Source organism: Lissotriton helveticus, chromosome 2_1 (assembly GCF_964261635.1).
Source record: "Lissotriton helveticus chromosome 2_1, aLisHel1.1, whole genome shotgun sequence".
In the NCBI taxonomy this organism is placed as follows: Eukaryota; Metazoa; Chordata; class Amphibia; order Caudata; family Salamandridae; genus Lissotriton; species Lissotriton helveticus.
The window spans coordinates 1,066,761,491-1,066,786,687 of record NC_136059.1 but is presented as its reverse complement, the minus strand read 5'-3'; the positions used below and the strand labels follow the sequence as shown (position 1 = coordinate 1,066,786,687).

The window sequence follows — 25,197 nt, the reverse complement described above, 5'->3', positions numbered from 1 at the left end:
CCTCATGGCGAAGAAATGATTATGCCTGCCTTCTCAAATCATATTTCAATTCATAAAAAATATACATATGCAAGAAAATGGGCAGTAGACCAAGCTCTTGCATTATACAAAAATCATGTTGGATGGGATGAGGACTCTCCTCCTCACAAAATCCAGTTAAAATGTCAACCAACTGCACAAAGGCAGTACCCAATTAAGCAAGAAGCTAAAAAACAAGTCAGGGAGATCTTAGATCACCAGGGGGTGATTGAAACATGCACCTCTCAAATGAACAATCCTTTGTTTCCTGTCTCCAAGCCAGACGATTCATATTGTCTAGTTTTGGACTACAGACACCTTAACTCATGTTGCAAAGCTTTTGCAGTACAAAACTCACACAGTGCAGCACTAATGAATAACATCGTGCGGAAAAAATACAAAACGACATTAGACATCTCTAATGGATTCTTTTGTCAAAACATAGCACCTGAAAGCAGGTATTTGACCGCTTTCTCAAAAATGGGGTCGCAGAAAATTTCTGTCGACTCCCACAGGGATTCAAGAATAGCCCAGGATTATTTTCAGCAAGAGTAACAGAGTTACTACAAATATATGATGATGAGGCATTATCATATGTCGATGACATCTATCTGACAGATGATGACTTGGACACTCACTTGAAAAGAGTGAACACCATAATACTTGGGTTCGCAGCTGAGGGTTACAAATTCAACTTTTAAAAGTCGAGAATTGCCCATCTAACTGTCCTATTTTTAGGATATGAATTATCAAGTGAAGGCAAAAGCCTGGCAGACAACTTCTTAGAGAAGTGCGCTGTACTCCAAGCACCTAAAACGCTGAAGAGCTTACAATCAATACTAGGTTTCCTGAATTTCGGAAGAACATACATTCTAAATTATGCAGAGAGGGTTAAACCTCTCTATGAATTAATAAAACCTGATTTCAAACAAATCAATTGGACTCAAAAACACACAGAGATTTTGAGGTCATTACAAGCAGACATGTTAGCTAAAACAAAATTACAAACACGCGAAAACACACGCAACCTTGTAATACGAGTCATCCCAGGAAGATGCGGATTCACGTACCTGACCTCTAATGAGGGAGAAAAGGTACCAATAGCTTACAAATCACACTTGTAGACACAAGCTGAAATGAAATTCAGTTCGACTGAAAAAATTCTAACTGCGGTTCAGACTGCTGTAGCACAAGAAAGAGCCCTAGCACAAGGTAAACGAATAATAATCGTTACACCAATACCAGCCCTAGAAGCGGTAACAAAAGCAAGCATTCCAAATGCTAAAGCACTACATCCGAGATGGATACAATGGGTTAATTCTCTTGCTGCAACAGACGTAGTATACGAATTTGATCCTAATTTGAAAACACAAGAATTTCTACAATACGAATATGAATGTCCTCTGCCGACCGAAATCCTGCCTCTAGAACGCTACGGCTGTATAATATATACAGACGGATCAGCACAACCCGCAGTTGGGGGTAAACAAGCGTACAGTGCTGCGTGCGCGATTGTTAAAGGTCGTTGGCACGAAGGAAAATTTAGACCATTGGGCACTAAAACCCAATCTCTAGGAGATTGTACAGCTCAGCGAGCTGAACTACTAGCATTTAAGATGGCGCTTGAAAATACCGAACGCGAATTCCCCACACTAATAGTGTGCGATTCATATTACTGCGTTCAGTCTTATAATGAATACTTGCAGAACTGGGTTCAAAACGGTTTCAAAGATGCAAAAGGTGGCACAATCAAGCATAAAACGCTTTGGGAACAAGTAGTTCTTTTACAGAAAGAACTACAAAAGACTCACGTGATACATACACTGAGTCATCAACGTGATGGCGTTCACGTTGCGGGGAATTCATTGGCTGATGAGGCTGCGAAGGCAGATGTGCAAACGGCTTCCATAGCTGCTATCACCCGGTCAAAAATAGACAGCGATATCATGCAAGCTGTCAGTGCTACGGTAAAAGATGATATAAAATCACTCCCGAAAGGCTTTCCAGTAAATGACTCATACATAACTGATGCGAATAATGTTCCATTTGCTCGAATCCCTGGAGTGGGGGATAGGGCAATTCCAAACATGGAACACAGATTAGGACTAATTACAGCAGCACACGAAGTGCTGGCTTCTGCACATGCTGGCGTTTCTGCCACAATATCGTTATTAAAACAGAGATATTGGTGGCCACGTATGAGAAAACAGACTAGGAACTATGTTCTAGAATGCGAGATATGCCAAAGAATGAAAGTATCAACAGTGAAACGACCAGCACAGACGCCCCTTCTAATCTCAGATAAACCATTAGCGTGTGTTTACCTGGACCACTGTGGTCCCTTACAAAGGGATGGCAACTATAAATATATCATGGTCGCAGTGGATTCCTGCACGAGATTCATTTGGATGTGGCCCCAGCGCTTGGCTGACGCCAGAACTGTTATAAAAGATTTGTGAGTCTATATCGGCACATACGCAATTGGCATGGTACATTCTGACCAGGGTCCTGCTTTTAGCTCTCGAGCTTATAAGGAGGCCATGACCAGCATGGGCATTGAATTGCGGTACTCTTGTCCCTTCCATCCTGAGGGAAATGGGATTGTGGAAAGAAAAAACCGAGAAATAAAGCAATCTATAACGGCGAGGGTATTAGGTTCGGGTGATGGGTGGGTCCAACATTTAACAAGTGTCCAACGTAGTCTTAATAATCTGCCAAGAAATTCTCTAAAAGGTTTCAGTCCGTACGAACTATTGTTCGGGACTAGAATGCATATTCAGGACTTAGATAGTAAGACTTCAGTGGTAGAAGAAAAATGCTTTGATATCAAAGATCGTTTGGCTATTTTACAGGACTTAAATGAAACAAGAAAAGACCAGAGCAACGTAAAGTTAAAACAGCAGCCAACAGCCACTGAAGATAAACCACCTGTCCCAGCAAGGCCTGTCTGGATTCCAAAGATTGGGGATCTGGTCAGAGAGAAGATCGCGGTAAAGAAGGAATTTGTGCCTTCTTACAGAAAAGCAGTACCTGTCTTAGCTGTCAGCGGAACAAGATTAGTTGTACTACCGCCCCTTGCTGGTAAAAAGGAGAACCGAGTTGTATCCATCGACCTGGTAAAACCACAATTCTCCTGATTCTCCTCCATCTTGTGAGTTGCAGCCCACATGTGCCCCAGATTGCTTTGAGCAGAGTCCAGGAAGTGGTAAGGAGACAGACTAGTGCTGTCTCTTCCCAAGACAAAAAGTTGTTTAAAAAACGATTTTCACTTTGTGTTTACTGTCTATGCCTGTGGTTGTTACAGTAAAAAATTGTAGTTTTATCCTGCCTGTAATTGCATATTTTATCACCTGTGTTGTGTTTTAAATGTGTGGCTTTCCCTGCCCATGATTGCCTTCATTTAGTGTGTTGAATTGTGGGATTTGCAGTCCAACCTCTGTAGTTTGTCCCTCTAATTCCTTGGTGACAAATCTGTTTTCCCTCCAAATTTCTCCTTTGCTCTGTGCTTAGGCCTGTGTGCTCAAACAGTGCACCCCCGCCACCATTTTGTGTTCACAAGCCAGTGAGGCCAGCCCCCCTGCCCCCCCCTAGCTACAGGGATTTTCTACATCAGAGGGTGCTTCTGTGAGCTGTATTTACTGTGGCCTGTGCACTTCGTTTTTTGGCCAGCAGGGGGAGTAAAGCTTTATTCAAACAGTATTGTTAGATTTCGAGTTAGTGAAGCCTTTACCTGATGAAGTCCAAAAGTTGTGGATTGAGCCTGTCTGTCTCCTAGGAGATTCTGAACAGGAGCAAGCAGCTGCCCAAACCCCACCCCCAGGCCAGCAGACCATTGGCTATTCAGCTACCAGGCAAGTCTGAGCCCTCCTCTCACACCTGCCCAGGCCCCTGAAGGCCTTGCTGGGTGCACCCCAAATCATTCTCCTCCATCTTGGGAGTTGCAGCCCACATGTGCCCCAGATTGCTTTGAGCAGAGTCCAGGAAGTGGTAAGGAGACAGACTAGTGCTGTCTCTTCCCAAGACAAAAAGTTGTTTAAAAAACGATTTTCATCTTTCTGTGTTTACTATGTATGCCTGTGGTTGTTAGTTAAAAATTGTAGTTTTATCCTGCCTGTAATTGCATATTTTATCACCTGTGTTGTGTTTTAAATGTGTGGTTTTCCCTACCCATGATTGCCTTCATTTAGTGTGTTGAATTGTGGGATTTGCAGTCCAACCTCTGTAGTTTGTTCCTCTAATTCCTTGGTGACAAATCTGTTTTCCCTCCAAATTTCTCCTTTGCTCTGTGCTTAGGCCTGTGTGCTCAAACAGTGCACCCCCCGCCACCATTTTGTGTTCACAAGCCAGTGAGGCCAGCCCCCCTGCCCCCCCCCCCCCAGCTACAGGGATTTTCTACATCAGAGGGTGCTTCTGTGAGCTGTATTTAAGTGGGAGAGGTGTGGCGCCGCGGCCAGGGCGACTGACGCTGGAATCTGGGGACCACGGTTCGATCCCCGGCTCCAGCGGCAGGTTTGCCCAGCACCATGTGACTCTGGGCAATAGCTCGCTTAATCTTCCCGACGGCCCCCAGCGCCTAGAGACCCTTACGGGTGATTGTGCGCTTTACAAATGTGGACTTTACTTTACTTTTATTTACTGGGGCCTGTGCACTTCGTTTTTTGGCCAGCAGGGGGAGTAAAGCTTTATTCAAACAGTATTGTTAGATTTCGAGTTAGTGAAGCCTTTACCTGCTGAAGTCCAAAGTTGTGGATTGAGCCTGTCTGTCTCCTAGGAGATTCTGAACAGGAGCAAGCAGCTTCCAACTCCCTGGCCAGCAAACCTTGTCTGAGGTTGCTGGGACCTTATATGGTGTGCTGGTGGTTGGCACATGTGTACACTGATTGGTGGTTGTATCTGGTGTTTCTGTTGGGTTAGGGTTAATGTCCTCATTGGTTGGGTATTTGAGGGTTCTGACTGGTTTCTCGGTCTGTGATTCAATCATTGCAGGGTTGGGACTAGGGCTAGGGTTCGGATTTCTATAGGAAGTAGGGACTAGGGCTTCCTATGTTATTGGTTGTTGGGAGTAGGGTGGGACTAGGGCTAGGGTTAGACCTTCAATTGGAAGTAGCTATTTAGTGCTTCTGGTGTGATTGGTTGTTGGACCAGGTGTGGGACTAAGAGTAGGGTTAGGCTTGCTATTGGAAGTAGGGACTAGGGCTACCTGTACCATTGGCTGCTTGGACTTGGATTGGGACTAGTGGTAGGGCTAGGGCCTTTACTGGATGTAGAGATCAGGGTTTTTGAACTGATTGGGTGCTTGGACTAGGGTTAAGATTGGCTGCAAAGTCCTGGTCTCCTATTGGTTCTAGAAGTTAGGGCTAATGTTGTGATTGGATAATGTTAGGGCTAGGGTTCCCATTGGCTGAAGGGGTTACCTGATTACTACGGCTACAATAAAGGCCAGGCTTAGGGCGTCTCAGCCCGGGCGTCGAGGCTAAGGGTGGAGAGGACAAGGGTAGTTTCCTGTTTGGGCCTGTTCGAGACTGATCAGGACTAGGGACAGAAATGCTGCCCTTTTTCTCTTTAAAAAAAAACCCTTCACTCTTTTATCCCTCCACTATCCTTTTTTTCTATAAAAATTAACAGACTAACATGTTCACTTCTCAAATTCCATGTTCCATATTCAACTATACTAATATACTGCCCAAATAACTGAACAACATATCTACTACTCAAATTACTTCATATTTATACTATACTCATTTTCAACACTAATCCTTTATGGGTTCCGGAGTGGCGTGCTACTCGCCAAAAAGCGCTTCAACACCCATCAGGGGTAACAAGTGCTATATGAATGCAAATCTTTCTTCTCCTTTTATCCATCCGCTATCCTTCTCACTCCAAGTAACAGACTAATATACACCACTGAAATTACTTCATATTTCATCTATCCTTCTGCTATAATTCCAAATCCAAATAACTGACTAACCTATCCACCACTTAAAATGTACTTGCATGTTTCACTATACTAATTTAACACTAATCCTCTGTGGGTCCCGGAGTAGCGTGCTACCCGCCGAAAAAGCGCTTCGACGCCTCGTCAGGGGTAGTAAGCGCTATATAAATGCAATTACAATACAATACAATACAATACAATCATGCGGCCAATAATAAGTAGTAGGCCCAGTGGACTCCCAAGATGTAGCAGAACACCAAAACTTGATACAATACAAGAGGTTCAAACTGAGAGACTAATCACATTTGATAAACCTGCAGTGAATAAAAAGGACTATGCAACAATGCCATGGAACTTGTGCCTCTTGAAACCCAAATTGCAACAGTTCGTCAAGAAACACCTATCTACAACGATGTAGCCTCGGACTATGCTAATGAATCAAAAGATGCAAAAGTAAATAAAAATCATGAAGCGATTCCAACAATTGACAGAACTGCATCCGGCTACTTCATCAATTTCGATGACTTTTCTGAGGATCCAAGCGAGCCTGAAGAACAGCCAACAACAAAAACTTTTAAAGACAAAGTAACTGAACTCTTTCATCAACTCAAAGAAACCTATCTGATTTCTCCATGGATTGAATTTTGGATTGTGTTAGGTGTACTTTTCCTCCTACTTTAGCTCATCATGGTTCTTTGTTTGGGAAAATTCATTGAAGGAAAATACAGTACAATGGACACAGCAAGTGAGAACATCAACTTGGTCCTAAAGCTTCACAAGTCATCTCACATCGAGAAAAGAGAACTATCATCAGTGAATGTCACAGCCAATCCAATACTCGGTGGGGTAGCATGGGACAAAACAGATTACGAAATCTATGGCCCGGTCGAGCTCTTGAAATATCCACACCAGTTCAAGGTTTCATTAAGTGACTTTGTAAAACCGAGTACATTCTCTGATGATTGGGACTTTGAAAGTATTAATGATATGATGTCAGATTTAGTAATGTCAGCAAAATTTACAGAACATGATTATTTACAGAGTTCATCAAATATGAAGAAATGTATTGCTACAACCACTATGCACATCACTATTTGCACAAATCTGCTCAACCTAGAAATGTTTTTAATTATAATCAATGGGAACATTGTGCAACTCCACCGAAAGGTAGTTCAAAACCATTTTTCGGGAAATTCCCGTACTTCTCAGGATTTAACACAAGTGATGCAGAAACGTTTTATTTCAAATTGTTAAATAAGACAGGAATGAAAACTATGCTGACAAATACTAAATTGATCTACTCAGAAACATTTTATGAAAAAATGAACACATTTGGTTTTGATTTCTGGAAAAACAACATTGAAACAAAAACCATCTGGGGTACAAAAGAATGGCAGGTCCAAGGTTTAGAAGCATTATTTAGAGCCTGCATGATCCCAGAACAAACTATATTCTTGAATGACACAATTCAACAGACAACCTGTCTTGGCCTAGCCAAAATTAAAGACTTAAACAAACCGTCTATTCCGAAACCAACACCCGACAGTAATAGCACTCCAGATGTTGAGATAGATGTATCCCATATTTTTAACCAAAACAGAACACATCCTGATTGGAAAAAATGGTTGATCTGGCCCACAGACACAATTAACTGTCAAGATAGATTCCTGAACAAAACACAGGGGTTAAAAATGACCAGGCCAGACCCTAGATACTCCCAGAGACAACATCCAGGGATAGTTACAACATACAGTGTAGGAAAACTCTGCCTCGAATGGTTACAGAAATCCACACTGGCAGAAATTAAGCAACACTTGACTTTACTTAAAGACGGTGCTGACTTGCGTGATTTCATAATGGGACCACGCAAACAGCGTAAAAAACGTTTCATAGCGGCTGGTATATACGCTACTTACAACGAAGCTTGGAGAGTGATGCAAATTAAAACAGCAGAAAAAATACGAAAAATTGATCGTATTAATTTGGAAAAATCATTTTCTGTTGTGGACAATGGGTTAATGACTCTCCTCCAGAATATATTCACTGGACAGTATTGTATCATCTGCTATTGATATAATAGAGCAAGACGTACTAATGTTACAACACGGTCAGTCCCAATTACGTTCTATTGTACAGCTTGGCTGGACGTTGCAAAATCTGCGTTCAGGCTACGTGCCCTGGCGTTTAATCAACACAACGTCATTATTCTCTATCTTTAACCTTACTGATACACAAATCAGTTTGGCACAAAAAGGAGCAGACTATACGATTCTGAGCATTGAAAAACTTGAGAGATTACCATTGACAATGTCAGAAAGACCTGTCATTGAATGGATAATACATGGAATTATCACAATTCCGATAACAACTTTCCAATTTAAATACTGTCAAGAGTATATACCAGCGGGCCAGTATGAAAGGTTGGGTAAAAGGCACATTAGGTCATCATGGAAATTACCTTATACACACACATGTTACAGTGAAAAGAAACAGAATGTATTTCTTAGTGGGAAAAATTGTAAACAATCACTAAGCGGTATACTTCTGTGTCAAGGTATTGACCTGCATGGGGCTTGTGAGGGGACTTCAAATAACCTTTCATGTCACCAGTACGGCACACCTGCAACACAAATAGAGCCATTCTTTAGACGACTTTCTAACGGGAGTTACATTCTAATAGTGGACCACAGCTGTTGTGGCATGGTGCCAGGGAAAGCTTATCTTGTAATCGTGAGTTCCATGGTCACTTGCTGTATGCAAGTATTGTATCCAAACAGCACTCCAGACATGGAGGCAAAAATTTGGCCTTCTTTGAATATCTCTTCTATTCGAATTCATACTTTAAGCAGAATAAAGTCTGTCCTTTTACAGACAACGGTGCCCTTGACATCATCAAAAGAAATGTATGATCTGCAAGTCGCAAGGACAACGGCAGAGATACCTACCCTTTTTATCAACAAATTGCCCCGTGCATTTCGTAGAAATGCTAAGCCAAATCCTAAATATGTCTGATACCAGTGGTATCCCACATATATTTAAGACAATTTTTTCGGGACTGTTAACACCCTTCGAAACAGTTCTGGGCATTTTTCCTAATTTTGTCCATTCTGTCTTTGGCGGCCTACCACTTCTGTTGGGACTCTTAGCAGGCATTTTATTTTTGATACTTCTGCTCTGACATGGCAAGCCAAGTCGCAGACAAGACTCCAGCAACAATGGAAGAAACGATCCTAGCTATACGCTATCGGGACCGCATAACTAAAGTCCTTGGATTAGCCCGGCTAAGAGATCTGAATATGACCTGGTTTTTTTCATTCAGACCCACCTGTCAGAATTGCATCTTACCTGTGCTTCGATGTATGCTATGCGGAGAAGAATGCGTGTTGGACGTCTGTCTTACACTACCATCAGCAGTACCAGTGGATACAGATACTTTGCTAAGTCCTGTAACGGCTCATGCATCGTGTTGTCCCCAGCGGTTACCCATTCTGATGACGGCATTCGTTGAGACTTCACCACTACGATTAGGGGGTAGTGAAGTACGAGATATGAGCAACATCACCCAGGTACGACCTTCTGTGAGCATTGCTGATCCTGGCATCGACGATAGCAATCATGCTCGAGACTGCTCAGTTGCGGCATTTTCGAACTTGATCGAACTTTCACCTGAAGGCGTAGACAACTTTTTTGCGAGTCTGTCTGAAATGATGTTCTCCCCTGAACAAAAAGAATAACTTTTAAGCAAACGAGCACACAGCATTCCCTGAACTCTGAATTCGGCCTTCAGCTTTGATAAACAAAAGCTACTGAAAATATTTGGAACTATTTTCTCCCACTGAAAGCAACATTATTTTTTCTTCGATTCCAAAATATTTACCTTTTTTCCTGGCACTTGTACTCTGCTTAAAGTAGAACTATTCTTAGAGAACAGAGCTTCTATTTTTAGGAACTCTAGGGACAATATATTACCTCAGCCTCTAGCACATTTACAGCGACTGTATTTATATGTGATGGAATGGTCTCGACCTTCTTTTCTGTATTAAGAGCCATTTCATGTGTAAATTTCTCAAATCGTTCACCTAATCATATATATGCATCGTTTTAACTGAATGATTACACTGCTTCAAAATGCGTACAGTACCAATATCATTTTCATGTATTTCGCATACACCATTTAAAATGCAAAAAAATTATTTTGGAGTGGGTTGGAATACACATGCACCTTTAAATGTTTACTATTGCTTAGTTTTAGTAATGGACATTAGATCGTGGAGTGGGTATTGTGTTTTTATCCAGGAGCCTAGATCGATATTACTATTTTATGCCCTTGTTCGGTTATAATCAATAATATCCCTATAACGGCATAGTAATCATATCCATATTCAGTCGTAGCACATGCTGTCACATTAAGCAAGGCTACTTCCCCAGACTCCTAGAAAGCACAACGAGTTCTCTAAACAAACCAAACCTCCAGCAACCTGGGAAATCCCCCTTGCTTTTGTTTTGATTTTGTCCTAGAACTCCTGTAAAGCACTGTAAGAACGGCCAGCTCTTAGTGACATCTTTATTGACGTCTTATGTCCAAACCTTACGTCAAACCCGGCACCTTTCAGGTATAAATATACCAACGTTGCCTTAAGCAAACACACAGTGGTGGTTTTCACACGACTCTAGAGATACACTCTTATTCTGAGGGAGCAAAGTTGTCATGTTTTATGGTTGTCAGAAGCTAATCCCTTCTTGTCTATTCAAGGAGGTTAAACTCCTCCTCGTTTATTCGAGAAAGTTTCTAGTGACCTCTGAGCTAGCTGGCAAAAACTTAAGTCTAATATAGTCAGTAGAGACCTAGTCCACTTCAGTCCTACGTCTACACTGCTGAATATATTATTCCAATGCGCAGAGCCTATTGGGAATATAGGAACTACACTACAAGTTATTGTAACTATTGCCAATCATTCAGTTGTACATTCCCCCTACCCCGAGCGGACCTTTCGTACCAATCACCTCGCCCTTCTCTTTCTGTCTAGCCAGGCCAGGCGTTTAGCCGCCTTATCGAAGATCTCATAAACTCGATTCAATGATACCCTGTGTTTGACTCAAGCCACCTATGTCACTATGTTGCAATACTCTAGCTGCTTTCGAGTCAGCTTATGTTTGTGTCAGTCTGATCGGGGAGTGTCAGGTGTCTCTCTAACTGCAAGATGTCACTCTAGGAACATCCTGCCCTTCTGTCCCTCTTGTGGCCCACAATCTTGGACATGATGGCCCTGTCCCTTTATTACAATGTTGCACGCTTCCCATAGTGTTGATGCAGAGTCTATGGTTGTTTCATTTTCAGAGAAATAATAGTCCGTGGTTTGGATGAGTCCCTTCCTTATTCGCAGAATTTTAAGGTCCCAGGGGTTAAGCAATATTCCTTGTTGGTCTTCAGGGCTACCGAGACTGTTAAGCGCCCAGAGTGGAGAGTGAGCGGAGATTCCCCTAGCTAGGTGATGTACCTCGCGAAAGAAGGGGAGGCGATGTGCCAAAGCCAGCACATAGTCAATTCTGGAGAGGCTACAGTGCCCTCCTGAGTGGAAGGTGAAGTGTTGTATCGAGGGGTTTAGAGTACGCCACACGTCCACAACACCCATGGCGTCTAGGAAGTCTGCCAAAGGACTATGGTGTATTGACCGTCCTCGGGGTGGCCAGCGGTTGCTGGCATCGTCAAGAGTCGGAATGAAATCTCCTCCCTTAAATAGTTCCCCATCAGGGAGACTAAGGAGCTAAAGTCGGGTAGTGTAATGTTGTGAAGTCTAGATGGGATATAAACACTTAGAAAATGAATTATTTTGCCTTCCCATGTCCCGTGAGGGTTTTATATCGCCCATTTAGGTCTGTCCAGGTGTTGTGGATAGTGAGAGCCTAAGATATCATAACTAGTATACCCACACGTCTAAACCCCGTCATGTATCCTGCATGAGCTACCATTCTATTACCTCATCTGTACATGGCCTTACATGTGTTGCTTATCAATTGTGTCTCTTGGAGGAGGACCATGTCAGGGGAGTATCTTTTGATGTATTGTAGTACTAGTAGCCGTTTAATCTGGTCACCAAGGCAGTTTACATTCCAGGACATCTGGCCTAGGTGTGCCATATCTATATCTGCTGCCATCTAAGTCTGAAGTCAGGGGGGTACCCCTCCAGCATGGTAAAACAACCAGGGCAGTGGCATCTCTTTAGTGCTTCACATAAATTTGAAAGTGTGGTGTAAACAAAACAGTAATACATTCCCAACAAACCCCTCTCTCCCTGCAAAGCAGACCCAGAACTGCCTGCCCACCCCAACGTTGCAGAGTGCCTGTTACTCCCCAAAAATCAAAAGTGTAGGTGTAGAGGGCCGAGGCCGAGGCCCCACCCAACTGTCCCCATTGGAATACCATCTTACTGTTCTCAGCAACACAATTCTGATGAGCTAAATAGTGGTTGCTCCAAGCCGGCAGTAGCTACGGGCGGACAGGACTTTAGCAGCTCGATCTTTATTGTAGGTCACTAATCACACCGCTAGCCAGCAGTCACTTTCATCGATCAGTCCTCCAGATTGTCCCTTTGTTCTCAGTCTTTTGGCAAGTGTATATCCTGTCTCAGAGTGATGTGGGGAGTAACTCTGGTGCCCCTGCCAGTTTGGTCGTCTCTGCAGAACCAAAGCTTTGGTGTCTCTTCTCTTTCCCCCCGGGCATCCTCGTGGTTTAGATCAAGGAGCGGGTCTCCATCCCTCCAACCAGTCCCATGTCTCTTCTGGAGAAGAGAAGTATTATGTCTTGACTTCTACTACGACTCAAGTGAGCTGGGAAAATCATACAGTATTTGAATTCTCTGCTTCACATCGCTTTTTTAACGTCAAAGAAGCTGTGGCACTGCTAAGGTGAAGTAGGGAAAAACATAATTTTTCATATTTATAGGTGAGCAGTGGGAATCTGCAGGCATTTTGAAGGACAGCATTGCAGTCCAAAAAGTTTAACAACTGTGCTATGATGGCTACGGGGGAGCTTCCGGCCGTGGCCCCGGGATCCGGTGCGCCCGCTCTACCAAAAAATATTTGGAAAGATCACGTGGCTGGAGACGTTTTAGTATGAGGTCTTCGACAGACGGATTAGGTGCTGGGCCCTCTGCTCTCTCAGGGACCCCCAGTAAGTGCACATTATTACATCTGGAGCGCCTTTGGAGTCTTCAAGGCATGCTTCAGGACTGGCACCACACTCTCAATTCGACAACTTGTGTCTACAGAGCAATCATATCTGACTTAAGAGAAGTAATCGTGTCTTCCACTTCTTTCACTCGTGTGGCTACATTGAATAGATCTGCTCTCACAAGTGTAAGCTCCGACTTATTTGAGTCAATTTTGTTTTCAAGGGATGTGGGCACTCCCTGAATTGCTGCCATTACTTCTCACAGCGTGAGCGTATCATCCCCGGGAATTCTGGTGCGGTCTGGGGCTGTGCTTCTTAACTCTCAGCTGCCATTGCTGAGTCCCTAGGGATAGCATATTTGTTTGGTTTGTGTCCCCCTCTGGGCCCTTTTCCTCACTGTCATGGTGTGGGATGGATCAGTGTCTTCCGCCACCACTCAGTTTAATGTCGAGAGGGTTTGCGAAGTGGGTGGGGGAGGGGTATCCACTGTCCTCACCGCCTCCTGCCAAAGTAATTTATAGACACCTCGCGGCCTGTCGGGTTTCTGACCATTCGTCCGTGGACCCACCCACAGCAGGCGTAGTTTAGAATGGGCCCAGGGAACAGTCAATGCAGGACAAGAGAACATTCTCTGTGGCCTGGGTTAACGTACACAAGCTTCGATGAGTCGTAAATAGACAGAAAACTGAGGAGGACCGTCCGCACCTAGGCTCCTATAGTTCAAGGCCAGATGATTATGGATTTAGGCATTGCAATGTGGCCGTTCTGGCTCTGTAGACGTGCATCGTAGTAATGGAGGAGGCAGATCAGCCACTCAAGGCCTCCTCGCAGTTGCAGGAGCCGTTGTTAGTGACAGTCAATTTAATGCTCCTTCCATGCTGCTTCAACTCTCTCCAGGCGTTGGTCACTGGTACTGTCCTTCCAGGGTCACAGTGTTGCCAGCAAAGGGTTCTACCCAACGCTTAGGGACTTCCACTCCGCAGTCCAGGCCTCAAAGCTCCCCCCGTAAGCCACGCATCTTCTGCTCCTCCACCGTGGGTGCGGCCCTCAAGGGTGGAGTATCTCTGAATTCAGACCTACTCGTCTGTGCCGTGGACTCGGGCGGGCAGTCTCCCACCGCAGGGTCTCGCGGCTGCAGCAGAAGCTCCAGGCCCGCACTCTGCACCCATCAGGTGCCTCCTCCGGGCCCATAGAACGGGGCAGCTTATCTATTGGAGGTTGTTGCCGTGCCTGGGCCAGTCTATAGCCAGTCTCTTCTCTTACGCAGCAATGCTCCGTAGCCGAGGTTCCCCTCAGAACATGAGGGCTCCCGTCCCGGACTTCGCTGCCTCACCAGGGTCTGAGCCCCGGTGCACCGCCACTCAAACTGTCGTCAGTGCAGCCTCCGGTGCACAACTCAATCACCATAGCGGCCGGCTGGGCCCCAGCAGTCTACTCTACCAGCAAGGCCAGGGCTGCATCATTCCGACTGGGCCTCTCCCGTATTCGGCCTTATTTCTCGTGGCAGCTGGTAATTAAGTAGGTTGCCGGTATCCACAGTTGCCGACAATCTAGAATAGGGCACCAGATTGCTGAAGGGGACGGATCAGTGTAGGGATGTTAGGGGATTTTTCCTGATGGGGCTTGGAGGTGCTCTAGCAAGCAGCCATCTTGGTTGGCGATCAGCCACGCCCACTGGAATTTTTTTATTATCAAATAATTATTTCTATTTTAATTATTTGTTAGGTATGTATCCTTTTGTAGATATCTGTGCTGTTGCTTTTTGGTCAATTTAAAGAAAATAAACTTTACTGATTGATTCATGGGATATTTACAATGCAACCCTTGAATCACATACTCAGCTTTACTTGCACAATAAGTATATTAGCTCTCACTAATTTGCTAAAGATTCAGAAATAGAGATGTATCACATCAATAGGACTCTCTGTACTTTTTGTAGCATTTCTAAACAATATGCCAGATTTTAATTTTTGAAAGCTGATGAAAATAATAGCAATAAAGGTCTGAGGGTCAGCTACTCCAAGATCTGTAGCGGAGCTTCAGAGAACTAAATACATAAACATTTTCCATCCTACCAGTATTCTCTTGTCGATTACTCTGTATTGGTTAGCCAACAAAACAGATCATAATATCAGGCATAAAGAAATCCAAACAAAAAAAGCTTAATGAGATTTACCCAAGAGTGCATAAAATCAGCCTCCTGCTCCTCTGCCACGCGGGGCACACCAGACCCTGGCTGGGAATTTAGCACTAAGCAGCAACCACATTGTGAGCCAAACAAAGATACTGATGCCTGTGCAAACCATTACATTTAGATCTCCAAATTGGCAGTACAGAGGTCTAATCATGTAGCCATCTGCTCTGAACAACGACTTTTTTCCCAGTAAAAACCGAGATATTCAAAAAGCTGGAAAATGCCACACGGGTCGGCATATCACATATTTTCAAGTTTAAATCCAACGGTAAAGTAGTTTTAGATGGTAAATATTCACATAAATAAAATATTGCCTAAACGTAAAATGTTTTGCCCATCTAGACTGAGTTTTGTTTATGTGCCAGAATAATTTCTGAAGCTTGGGCAAACTATTTGAAGTCAAATAAACTGTAGATTAATAATGCTTTGTCGCAGGACAGTCTGCACAAATTCCACCTCTATCTGTCCACAATCACAGACGTATTTGTTATTTTCTACCTTAATACCATCAAATCTATTCTACTATACCCACATAAAACCATTGATTTTGTTGGTGCATCAAGCCTTCAAATTGGCGCATAACTTAAATGCATCATACGTTAACAAGAATCTAATGGAGAACATTAGTTGGCAGGCACAGGGCAACAAAGACAGAGGGAGGGCGGGCACAAGGTAACACGGACAACAGGAGGGCGGGAACAGGGCAACACGGACAACGTGAGGGCAGGCACAGGACAAAAAGGACACCGGAGGGCGGACATAGGGCAATACTGATACCGGGAGGGCAGGCACAGGGCAGCACGTACACCGGGAGGGCAGGCACAGGGCAACACGGACAACAGGAGGTGGGGAGAGCAACACGGAAAAAAGGAGGGAGGGCGAGCAACACAGACAACGGGAGGGAGGGCGAGCAACACGGACAATGGGAGGGAGAGCGGACAAAACGGACAATGGGTTGGAGTGGCGGGCAACACGGACAACAGGAGGGCGGGCAACAGGGACAACAGGAGGGCGGGAAACACGGACAACGGGAGGGAGGGCAACACGGACAACGGGAGGGAGGGCAACACGGACAACGGGAGGGAGGGCGGGCAACACTGACAGAGGGAGGGCGGGCAACACGGACAACAGGCAACACGGACAACAGGAGGGAGGGCGGGCAACATGGACAACAGGAGGGAGGGCGGGCAACACTGACAACGGGAGGGAGGGCGGGCAACACTGACAACGGGAGGGAGGGGGGCAACACTGACAACGGGAGGGAGGGGGCCACAAAGACAACGGGAGGGCGGGCAACACAGACAACGGGAGGGAGGGCAGGCAACACAGACAACGGGAGGGAGGGCGGGCAACACAGACAACGGGAGGGAGGGCGGGCAACATAGACCACACCACGGGAGGAAGGGCGGGCAACACAGACTACGGGAGGGAGGGCGGGCAACACGGATAACTACAACACGGAAAATGGAAGGGACGGCAACATGTAAAATGGTTGGGAGGGCGGGAAACAGGGAAACAGGAGGGAGGGCGGTCAACAGTTAAAACGGGAGGGCGGGCAACACAGACAACAGGAGGGCGGGCGGGCAACACGGACAACTGGATGAAGGGCTGGCGGGCCACAATGAAAACGGGTAGGGAGGGCAGGCGGGCAACACAGACAATTTGGACAACACAGACAACAGGAGGGAGGACAACACGGACAACGGGAGGGCGGGGGGGCAACACAGACAACAGGAGGGAGGGCGGGCGACTCGAACAACGGGATCAACAAGGACAATGGGAGGGCGGGCGGGCAACAAGGACAACAGGAGGGAGGGCAGGTGGGCAACAAGGACAACAGGAGGGAGGGCGGGTGGGCAACCCATACAACAGGAAGGCGGGCGGGTGACCGACCCGAACTGGAGGGAAGCGGGCAGGAGACACGAACAAACAACGGGATCAACACGGACAACAGGGGGAGGGCTGGTGGGCAGGCATCACGGACAACGGGAGGGAGGGCGGGCAACACGGACAACGGGTCCGGTCAACACGGACAACTCAGGCAACATGGACAGCGGGCGGGCAACAAAGACAACGGGAGGGAGGGTGGGCGGGCAACACGGACAACGGGAGGGCGGGCGGGCTACACAGACAACGTGAGGGAGGGCAGGCAGGCAACACGGACAACGTGAACGGGCAACACAGAAAACGTGAGGTAGAGAGGGCGGGCAACATGGACAACGTGAGGGAGGGAGGCCGGGCGGGCAACACGGACAACGTGAGGGAGGGAGGACAGGCACAGGGCAAAAAACTAACACCGGGAGGGCGGGCACAGGGCAACACTAACACCGGGAGGGCAGGCACAGGGCAACACTTATACCGGGAGGGTAGGCACAGGGCAACACGGACAACGGGAGGAAGGGCGAGCAACACAGACAACAGGAGGGAGGGCAGGAAACACAGACAACAGGAGGGAGGGCAGGCTACACAGACAATGGGAGGGAGGGCGGGCAACACAGAAACGGGAGGGAGGGCGGGCAACACGGACAACGGGAGGGCGGACAAAACAGACAACGGGTTGGGATGGCGGGCAACACAGACAACGGGAGGGTGGGTAACACGGACAACAGGAGGGCGGGGGGCAACATGGACAACGGGAGGGAGGGCAGGCAACACGGACAACGGGAGGGAGAGCGGGCAATACGGACAACGGGAGGGAGGGCGGGCAACAGTCAACGGGAGGGCGGGCAACACGGACAACGAGAGGGAGGGCGGGCAACAGAGACAACGGGAGGGAGGGCAGGCAACACGGATAACTACAACACGGAAAATGGGAGGGAGGGCAACATGGAAAATGGTTGGGAGGGCGGGCAACAGGGAAAATGGGAGGGAGGGCAGGCAGGCAACAGGTAAAACGGGAGGGAGGACAGGTGGGCAATGCGGACAATGGGAAGGAGGGCAGGCGGGCAACACAGACAACGGGAGGGAAGGGAGGCAGGCAACACGGACAACAGGAGGGAGGGCGGGCAGGCAACACGGACAACAGGAGGGCGAGCGGGCAACACGGACAATGGGAGGGAGGGTGGGCGGTCAACACAGACAACGGGAGGGAGGGCGGGCAACACGGGCAACCGGTCCGGTCAACACAGACAACTCGGGCAACACGGACAACGGGAGGGAGAGTGGGCGGGCAAAACGGACAACAGGAGGGTGGGCGGGCAACACGGACAATGGGAGGGAGGGTGGGCGGGCAACACGGACAACGGGAGGGAGGGTGGGCGGGTGGTCAACACAGACAATGGGCGGGAGGGTGGGCGGGCGGTCAACACAGACAACGGGCGGGAGGGTGGTCAACACAGACAATGGGCGGGAGGGTGGGCGGGCGGTCAACACAGACAACGGGAGGGAGGGAGGGCGGGCGGTCAACACAGACAACGGGAGGGAGAGTGGGCGGGCGGTCAACACAGACAACGGGAGGGAGGGTGGGCGGGCGGTCAACACAGACAACGGGAGGGAGGGTGGGCGGGCAACACAGACAACGGGAGGGAGGGTGATCGGGCGGGCAACACAGACAACGGGAGGGAGGGTGGGCGGACAACACGGACAACAGGAGAGAGGGCGGTCGGGCAACACGGACAATGGGCAGGAGGGCGGGCAACAAGGAAAATGAGCGGGAGGGCGGGCAACGCGGACGACGGGAGGGTGGGCAACACGGATAATGGGAGGGAGGGTGGGCAACACAGACAACGGGAGGGCTGGCAACATGGACAACGGGCGGTAGGGTGGGCAACACGGACAATGGGCGGGAGGGCGGGCAACACGGACAATGGGCGGGAGGGCGGGCAACACGGACAATGGGCGGGAGGGCGGGCAACACGGACAATGGGCGGGAGGGCGGGCAACACGGACAACGGGCGGGAGGGCGGGCAACACAGACAACGGGCGGGAGGGCGGGCAACACGGGACAACGGGCAGGCAACAGAGACCACGAGAGGGAGGGTTTTGATCTTACCCCCACCCCCAAATCACCTGCAAGAGTTTTTCTGGAGCAGATAGATGTTTTTCTCCAATATGCCTCCCAACCCCGCAGCAGACCCCAGGGAGGTTTTTGGGGAGATACACCCTTTGTAACTGCCCTCCTGACATCTGGCCCAACCCCTAAAATCTCTGTCTTTCTGCACCCTTGGGGACTAAAGCATCCCCAGCCCTATGGCAAGAGAGATAATTTCAATAATTGTAGATGCTGTTTTCCTAAATGGACCAACAGAGAGAAGCTAAATCCCAACATTGTCTCACTTGCCATGCTGAATTGCTGTAATTTTAAGGCTCAAGATCGGACACTACTTTCGGAAACCTACCAACACCAGACATTTCAGGGTAGTGTGCCTGACAACTTTTTCTTATCCACAATGCCCTGCAAACATCAAACTTGGTCTAAAACAGTGCATTTTCCTTGCATTTCTGTGACGTAAACTTCCAGAAACTGCAAGTATCTACGAAACTCTTACCAACCAGCCTCACCCCTCCCCCCCCCACCTGTCCTGAATAGAATACTACTACCCCACTTGTATGGCAGCACCTAAAGCCCGCAGGGACTCCCACTAACCATGGTTTGAGCTGTGCCTCTTTGTGGATCTTTGCCCATTCTAGCAGTTAATCACAGAAATGTAAGAATACAGGGAAAATAAGTGTTTTTAGCCAAAGTTTGAGGACTGCAGAGCATTGTGGGTTAGAAAATGTTGGATCCACACGGGGGCACACCACCATGGACTCCCCAGGTGTCTAGTTTTCACAAATGTCTGGGTTTCGTAGGTGTCCATAGGTCTCGGCTGAGCTAGCAACTCAAAATCTACAGCTACCCAAATTGTAAAAAAAAGTGTTGGTTTTGAGTGGAAAGAGTTGATCTGTCCATGTTTCATTCTTTCCTGTTCTGAGCAGTAGGTTGATCCTCACAAGTGTAGTACCATTTTTATCAGGATATGTTGGAGAAAACTGGGTGATAGGAAGCTTGTAGTTCCCTGCGGCTCCTGGAAGTTTACATCCGAGAAATGCAAGGAAAACGTATGATTTTTGACAAAGCTTGAGGTTTGCAAAGGCTTCTGGGTAAGATAGTGTGTATGAGCCAAACAAGTCATGCCGCCAGAACTACTTTGGGTGTCTAGTTTTCAGAAATTTGATGGTTTGTTATGTGTCCATAGGTACCCGCTGAGTTAGATTTCAAAATCCACAACTATTCAAAAACTAAAAAAAAGGTGGTTTTGAGTGGAAAAGTGTGATCTGTCCATGTTGCATTTTTGGCCTTGGGAGGTAGGAAACTTGTAAAGAAAATGTGTTTTTAACAAGAGTTTGAGGTTTCCAACAGCTTCAGGGTATGAAAATCTTATGAGAACCACACAGAAGTTACACCATCATGGACACTCCCTGGTGTCTGGTTTTCAGAAATACCTGGGAATGAGAAAAGAATTATAGATATGGCAGAATGTATAGCTCCCCAGGAACATCCATGGGTTTTACGTCTGTTTGCACCACAAACTGCAAGTAGGTTGTAACACCAAAAAGTTGAAAAAAAATGATTATCTCTTATAAAAATACACAAACTGTGGCAAAAAAAAACTTTTTGATACAACTGTGCTTGTTTCTGAAAACTGGGAAAGATGGTTGTCCAAGCACAGCAAACCTTTTGTTGATGTCATTTTTAGAATTTTTTGCTGAGCACTTGTTACATTTTTAGCAAAAAAATAAATAAAACTGTGGGAATCCCCAAACCCTGGTTACCTTTAGAATTCCCAGAATGTCGAAAAAAATCGATGTAAATTTGGCTTGGATACTTTATGTGGGAAAAGGGTATGAAGGCGTAAGCGTGAAGTACCTCAAATAGCAAAATTTAAAAAAAAGGGCTTAGCTTTCTAAGGGGGAATGCCCTAGCAGTCAAAAGGTTAAACACAAAGAAAAAAGTAGAGTTGAAAAATAATTTGCTTCTGAAAGACACAAGAAAGGCATCCATGCTACAGCTAAGGACCAAACACACGAAGAGGAGGGAAGCCTGCAGCAACTAACCACGAATAAGCAAGCACATAAGAGTACAATAAAACCAACAAATGGAAAGCAAAGGATGGGCATGAAGTCCACTGATGAAAACCAAAAGTTCTTGAAGAAAAAATGCATGCACTGTGAAGGCAAGACCTAACAACGGTGTGTAATTTTTTTACAGAGGACATGAAGCTAGGGTCTGTTTGTCTGTCTGGATTTCACCTGGACGCAGAAAGTAAATTATCTTACAACGTGCCAAGCATTGGCATTATCACGCATGTAATACCACGTAATTGACCTTTATAGCGCGTGCCATTACATTGTGGCCCTTTACCATGCATTTTTGTTATAAATATATATATTCCCCAAAACTCTTTTTACTTTATAGCCCTACCTACCTGTCCTAAATCCTAAAATTACCCTTCCCCCTTTTAGTTCAACTCACCCCTAAACACAAAATGAACCCTTACCTCTCTTTACCTCCACTTACCCCTAAGCCCTAATACCCTAATAAAATCACCCATGCCTACTTTTACCACTACCCATCCCTAAACAATAAAACTACCTTTACCTCCCCTCAATTTACCTAGCCCAGCTCAAATCCCTAACTTCACCCTTACCTCTACCCAACCCTAAACGTTAAAATCTCCCGTACCAACATTTACCTCCATCAGCACCAAAACCAATATTTCTTTTTAAATAACCCAAAAATGTTATTTAAAAAAATACTTATCTGCATGGTAAAGCTCCAGATACTAATTGGCGTGGCACTTCCATGAGTTGTAAAGAGGGCATTGCAATTTTTAAACACTTCTGAGACCTTTTACCATCTTGAATGTGTTACTATGCACCATACAACAGACATCATCGCTCTTAGAGAACTTTTCAAAATTATTTACCTTGCGCAAGTCGTTCAAGTCGTTTTCCGTGTTCTGGAGGAACAGTATACCTAAGGTTAAAAAATATATACATATATTCAATGCAATTGATGGTCATGTTTAAACAAAAGTGACAGGCAATCCTGTTTGGTATAAAGCTAGCAAAAGCAGTACAGTCGCTTACACAACCCGTTCAACTATGTTACGCAAGCTTCCTTTGAAAGGTCTTTATTCTATTTCCTTCACTGGCAAGAATGAATGTATCAACCTTTACGTTATGTTAAAAGCGGTTTAGTAATTAAGTTTTAAATTCATTCCAACTAAAGTGTGGTTTTTCACACAAATCATACTGCGGGATACTAAAAACTCATCTTTATGCATCTTTTTTACTTCATTTGTGTAAAGAAAATATAGAAATATGTTACGACTTCTGACTCGTCAGAAACCCGCAAAAAATAACTACATTGGCCTTCCACTCAGATGCTCCTCCGTCTGCTTCCCATGGAAAGCAGTTATTTCCAAACTGTGAAGATTTAAGGGAAGGGGAATAGTTTTATGGCAATTTTCTGAGTTTCTGAACAGCAGCTTAAAAAAACCAACCCAGAGTACGGGCCATTCTGAATGAAATTACAATTATAACGTTCACACTCCAGAAGTATTGTACGAGTAGCATAACTGATATACCTTCTTTTTAAATAAAAATGTGAGCCTGAAAGTTGGTGAAAAAGTGTCATTTGTTTTTTTTTTATTCATATTCAAATATACTGCACTGGAATTGTATATTGGCAAAACAATTTAATGCAAAAGTGACAAAAGCAATGTTTGAATAAATATATTTCAAGGTACGCATCTGAAAAAGTAAGTTGTGTTGAAAAACAAACAAACCCGACAAACTCAAAATAGCCAAGACTATACAATCAGTATATTGTGCCATTTTAATGTGTATGGGCATGGCTTAAGAAAACGTCAAGCAAAGGTCGAATAGGCAAAAAGGGTTTTGAATTGGAATGCAGCTTTATTTTTAACTGCGCAGTGACTTGATTCTGTCATGACCAAACAGAGAACGTATGCAAACAGATGTCCTTATGACACCCTACCCATCAAGACCAGCCACTGGATCTGAATCCAGCCACTCAGGGTGCAGCTTCACCTGCACACTGAGAAGAACAGCAACGGCTAAGGGGAATGCCTCTCACTGTACAACACTGCCCAACCAACCTGAGAGGATTCCATTTCCTTTGAAACCAAACAAAAATGGCAAACAAAAGACCGCATAGAAATTCGTATTATTCCTAGCACGGATACTTTCATGAGTATGCTTATCAGGTAAACCATAACAGTGACTGACAAAGACATTAATCTCACCAGGCTTGTGAGCTTGATAACCAACCAATAGGTTTTCACACAATCTAAAGAACTGGTCGTATGTATGAAGTGTCTCAGAGCCTTTCTGGGATCCTATGCAGTCTCTCTTCATGGTTTGATGGATGAGGAGTGAGGAAAGAGATCAGCATTGAGATATGAATTTCAGAACCATTTTAGGCACACAAGCAAAAGCCTTGCTGACCTATTCACAAGAAATAGAAAAAAAGAAGCAATTACATGGCCACTGGTGCCAGCCAAGGTTGGATAGGCATTAAAAATTGGCCCGGGGACGCAAAAAAAGTGGCCCACATTTGCATATTGCCTTTCTGCAAAACGCCGATTCAGCTAAGTTTAATAAAAAGAAGGTGTAGAGGGGTCTCTGACAGAGGCCAAATCGGCCCACAAGGCTGCCCAAAAAAGCAGCCCACAGCTGGAACTCAGATACTGGCCCCTTGGCCATTACCCGAGTGCCCGCCTTACCAAACCGTCCCTGGCGCCAGCCACGTTATTATGCAAACAAACACAGTCATGAAGATGTTTGAGTCAACACACATCTGCATTCCTACAGAAACATACAGCTTCATTAAAAAAAAAAAATTATTTACAGATATAAGAATTTTCATTCTTGGGTCACCTCTACCTTGGATTGTATCACTTGTTGGGACTTAGTACACTGCACAGTTTGAGGCAGTCTGCTCCCTGGTTTTCTACCGTTCGTTGATCTGCTAAACATAAATGTAAGCAACTTGAACCTCTCTGGCAGCAGGTATATAACCATATAAACGCAAGCTCAACTATAGAAAAGAAGAACAAGTTACTGTACCCATAAAACCATTGCAGAGCGGGGAGGATGGGTGGGTCGGTTACGAATCTGCAGCTAGATAGTCTCTCTACCAGATAAGGCGTTACCAAGGTAGGTAAGGAACTTGTTCATTTGATAGAGAAATCTAACAGCAGATTCCTTCCCTACCTTAGAATAGGTGCCAAAGCAGTATCTCTCCGGAGGTGGGTCTGCGAACTTGATTTAGACTAGGACATCCTGCAGGGCCAAATGGGCAAATGCCCGTCCTGACAGACCCAACTGTACAGGCAGCTGTGCATGGTGAACATATACAGAGAGGCCCATGTTGCTGCCTAGAAGATGTCCAGGAACAGAACTCCGTGTGCTAACGCAGTGGTTGCAGCGTTTGCTCTAGTGGAATGAGCACAGAAACCCTCTGGTGGTTGCTTCTTAGCCAGTGTGTGGCAGATGGTAATGCAGAGCATGATCAATCTGGAGATGGTTAATTTGTGCACAACCTTTCCTTTTTTGGTTTCGACATACCCCATGAAGAGTTGATCGTCCACCCGGAACGTTTTTGTGTGGTCAAGGTAGAACGACAACGCTCTTTTTGGGTGAAATGGTGGAGTCTCTCCTCTTCCTTCGAGGTATGAGGTAAACAGTTAAAAGTAGGCACGGTGATGGACTGGTCTACGTGAAACAGGATGATAACTTTCGAAAATAATGATGCTCAATTCTGAAGGACCAGTTTGACTGGGAAGAAAAAGGGCAAATGGAGGCTGAGATGACAGCACCTGCAGTTCACTGACCCTCAGGGCAGAAGTAATTGCCATCAGAAAAGCTCTC

General features: G+C 45.8%; 1 protein-coding gene across 3 annotated transcripts in view; it reads right to left on the bottom strand.

The window, feature by feature from the left end:
* LOC144818446 (lysine-specific demethylase 4C-like) overlaps nt 1-25,197 on the bottom strand; it is a 1,795,190-nt gene that overhangs the window by 1,318,576 nt on the left and 451,417 nt on the right. For all 3 annotated transcript variants that reach the window (XM_078675868.1, XM_078675869.1, XM_078675870.1), the window contains exon 6: nt 22,227-22,276. In XM_078675868.1, coding sequence (XP_078531994.1) covers nt 22,227-22,276 — 50 coding nt within the window. The remainder of the gene's footprint in view (nt 1-22,226; nt 22,277-25,197) is intronic.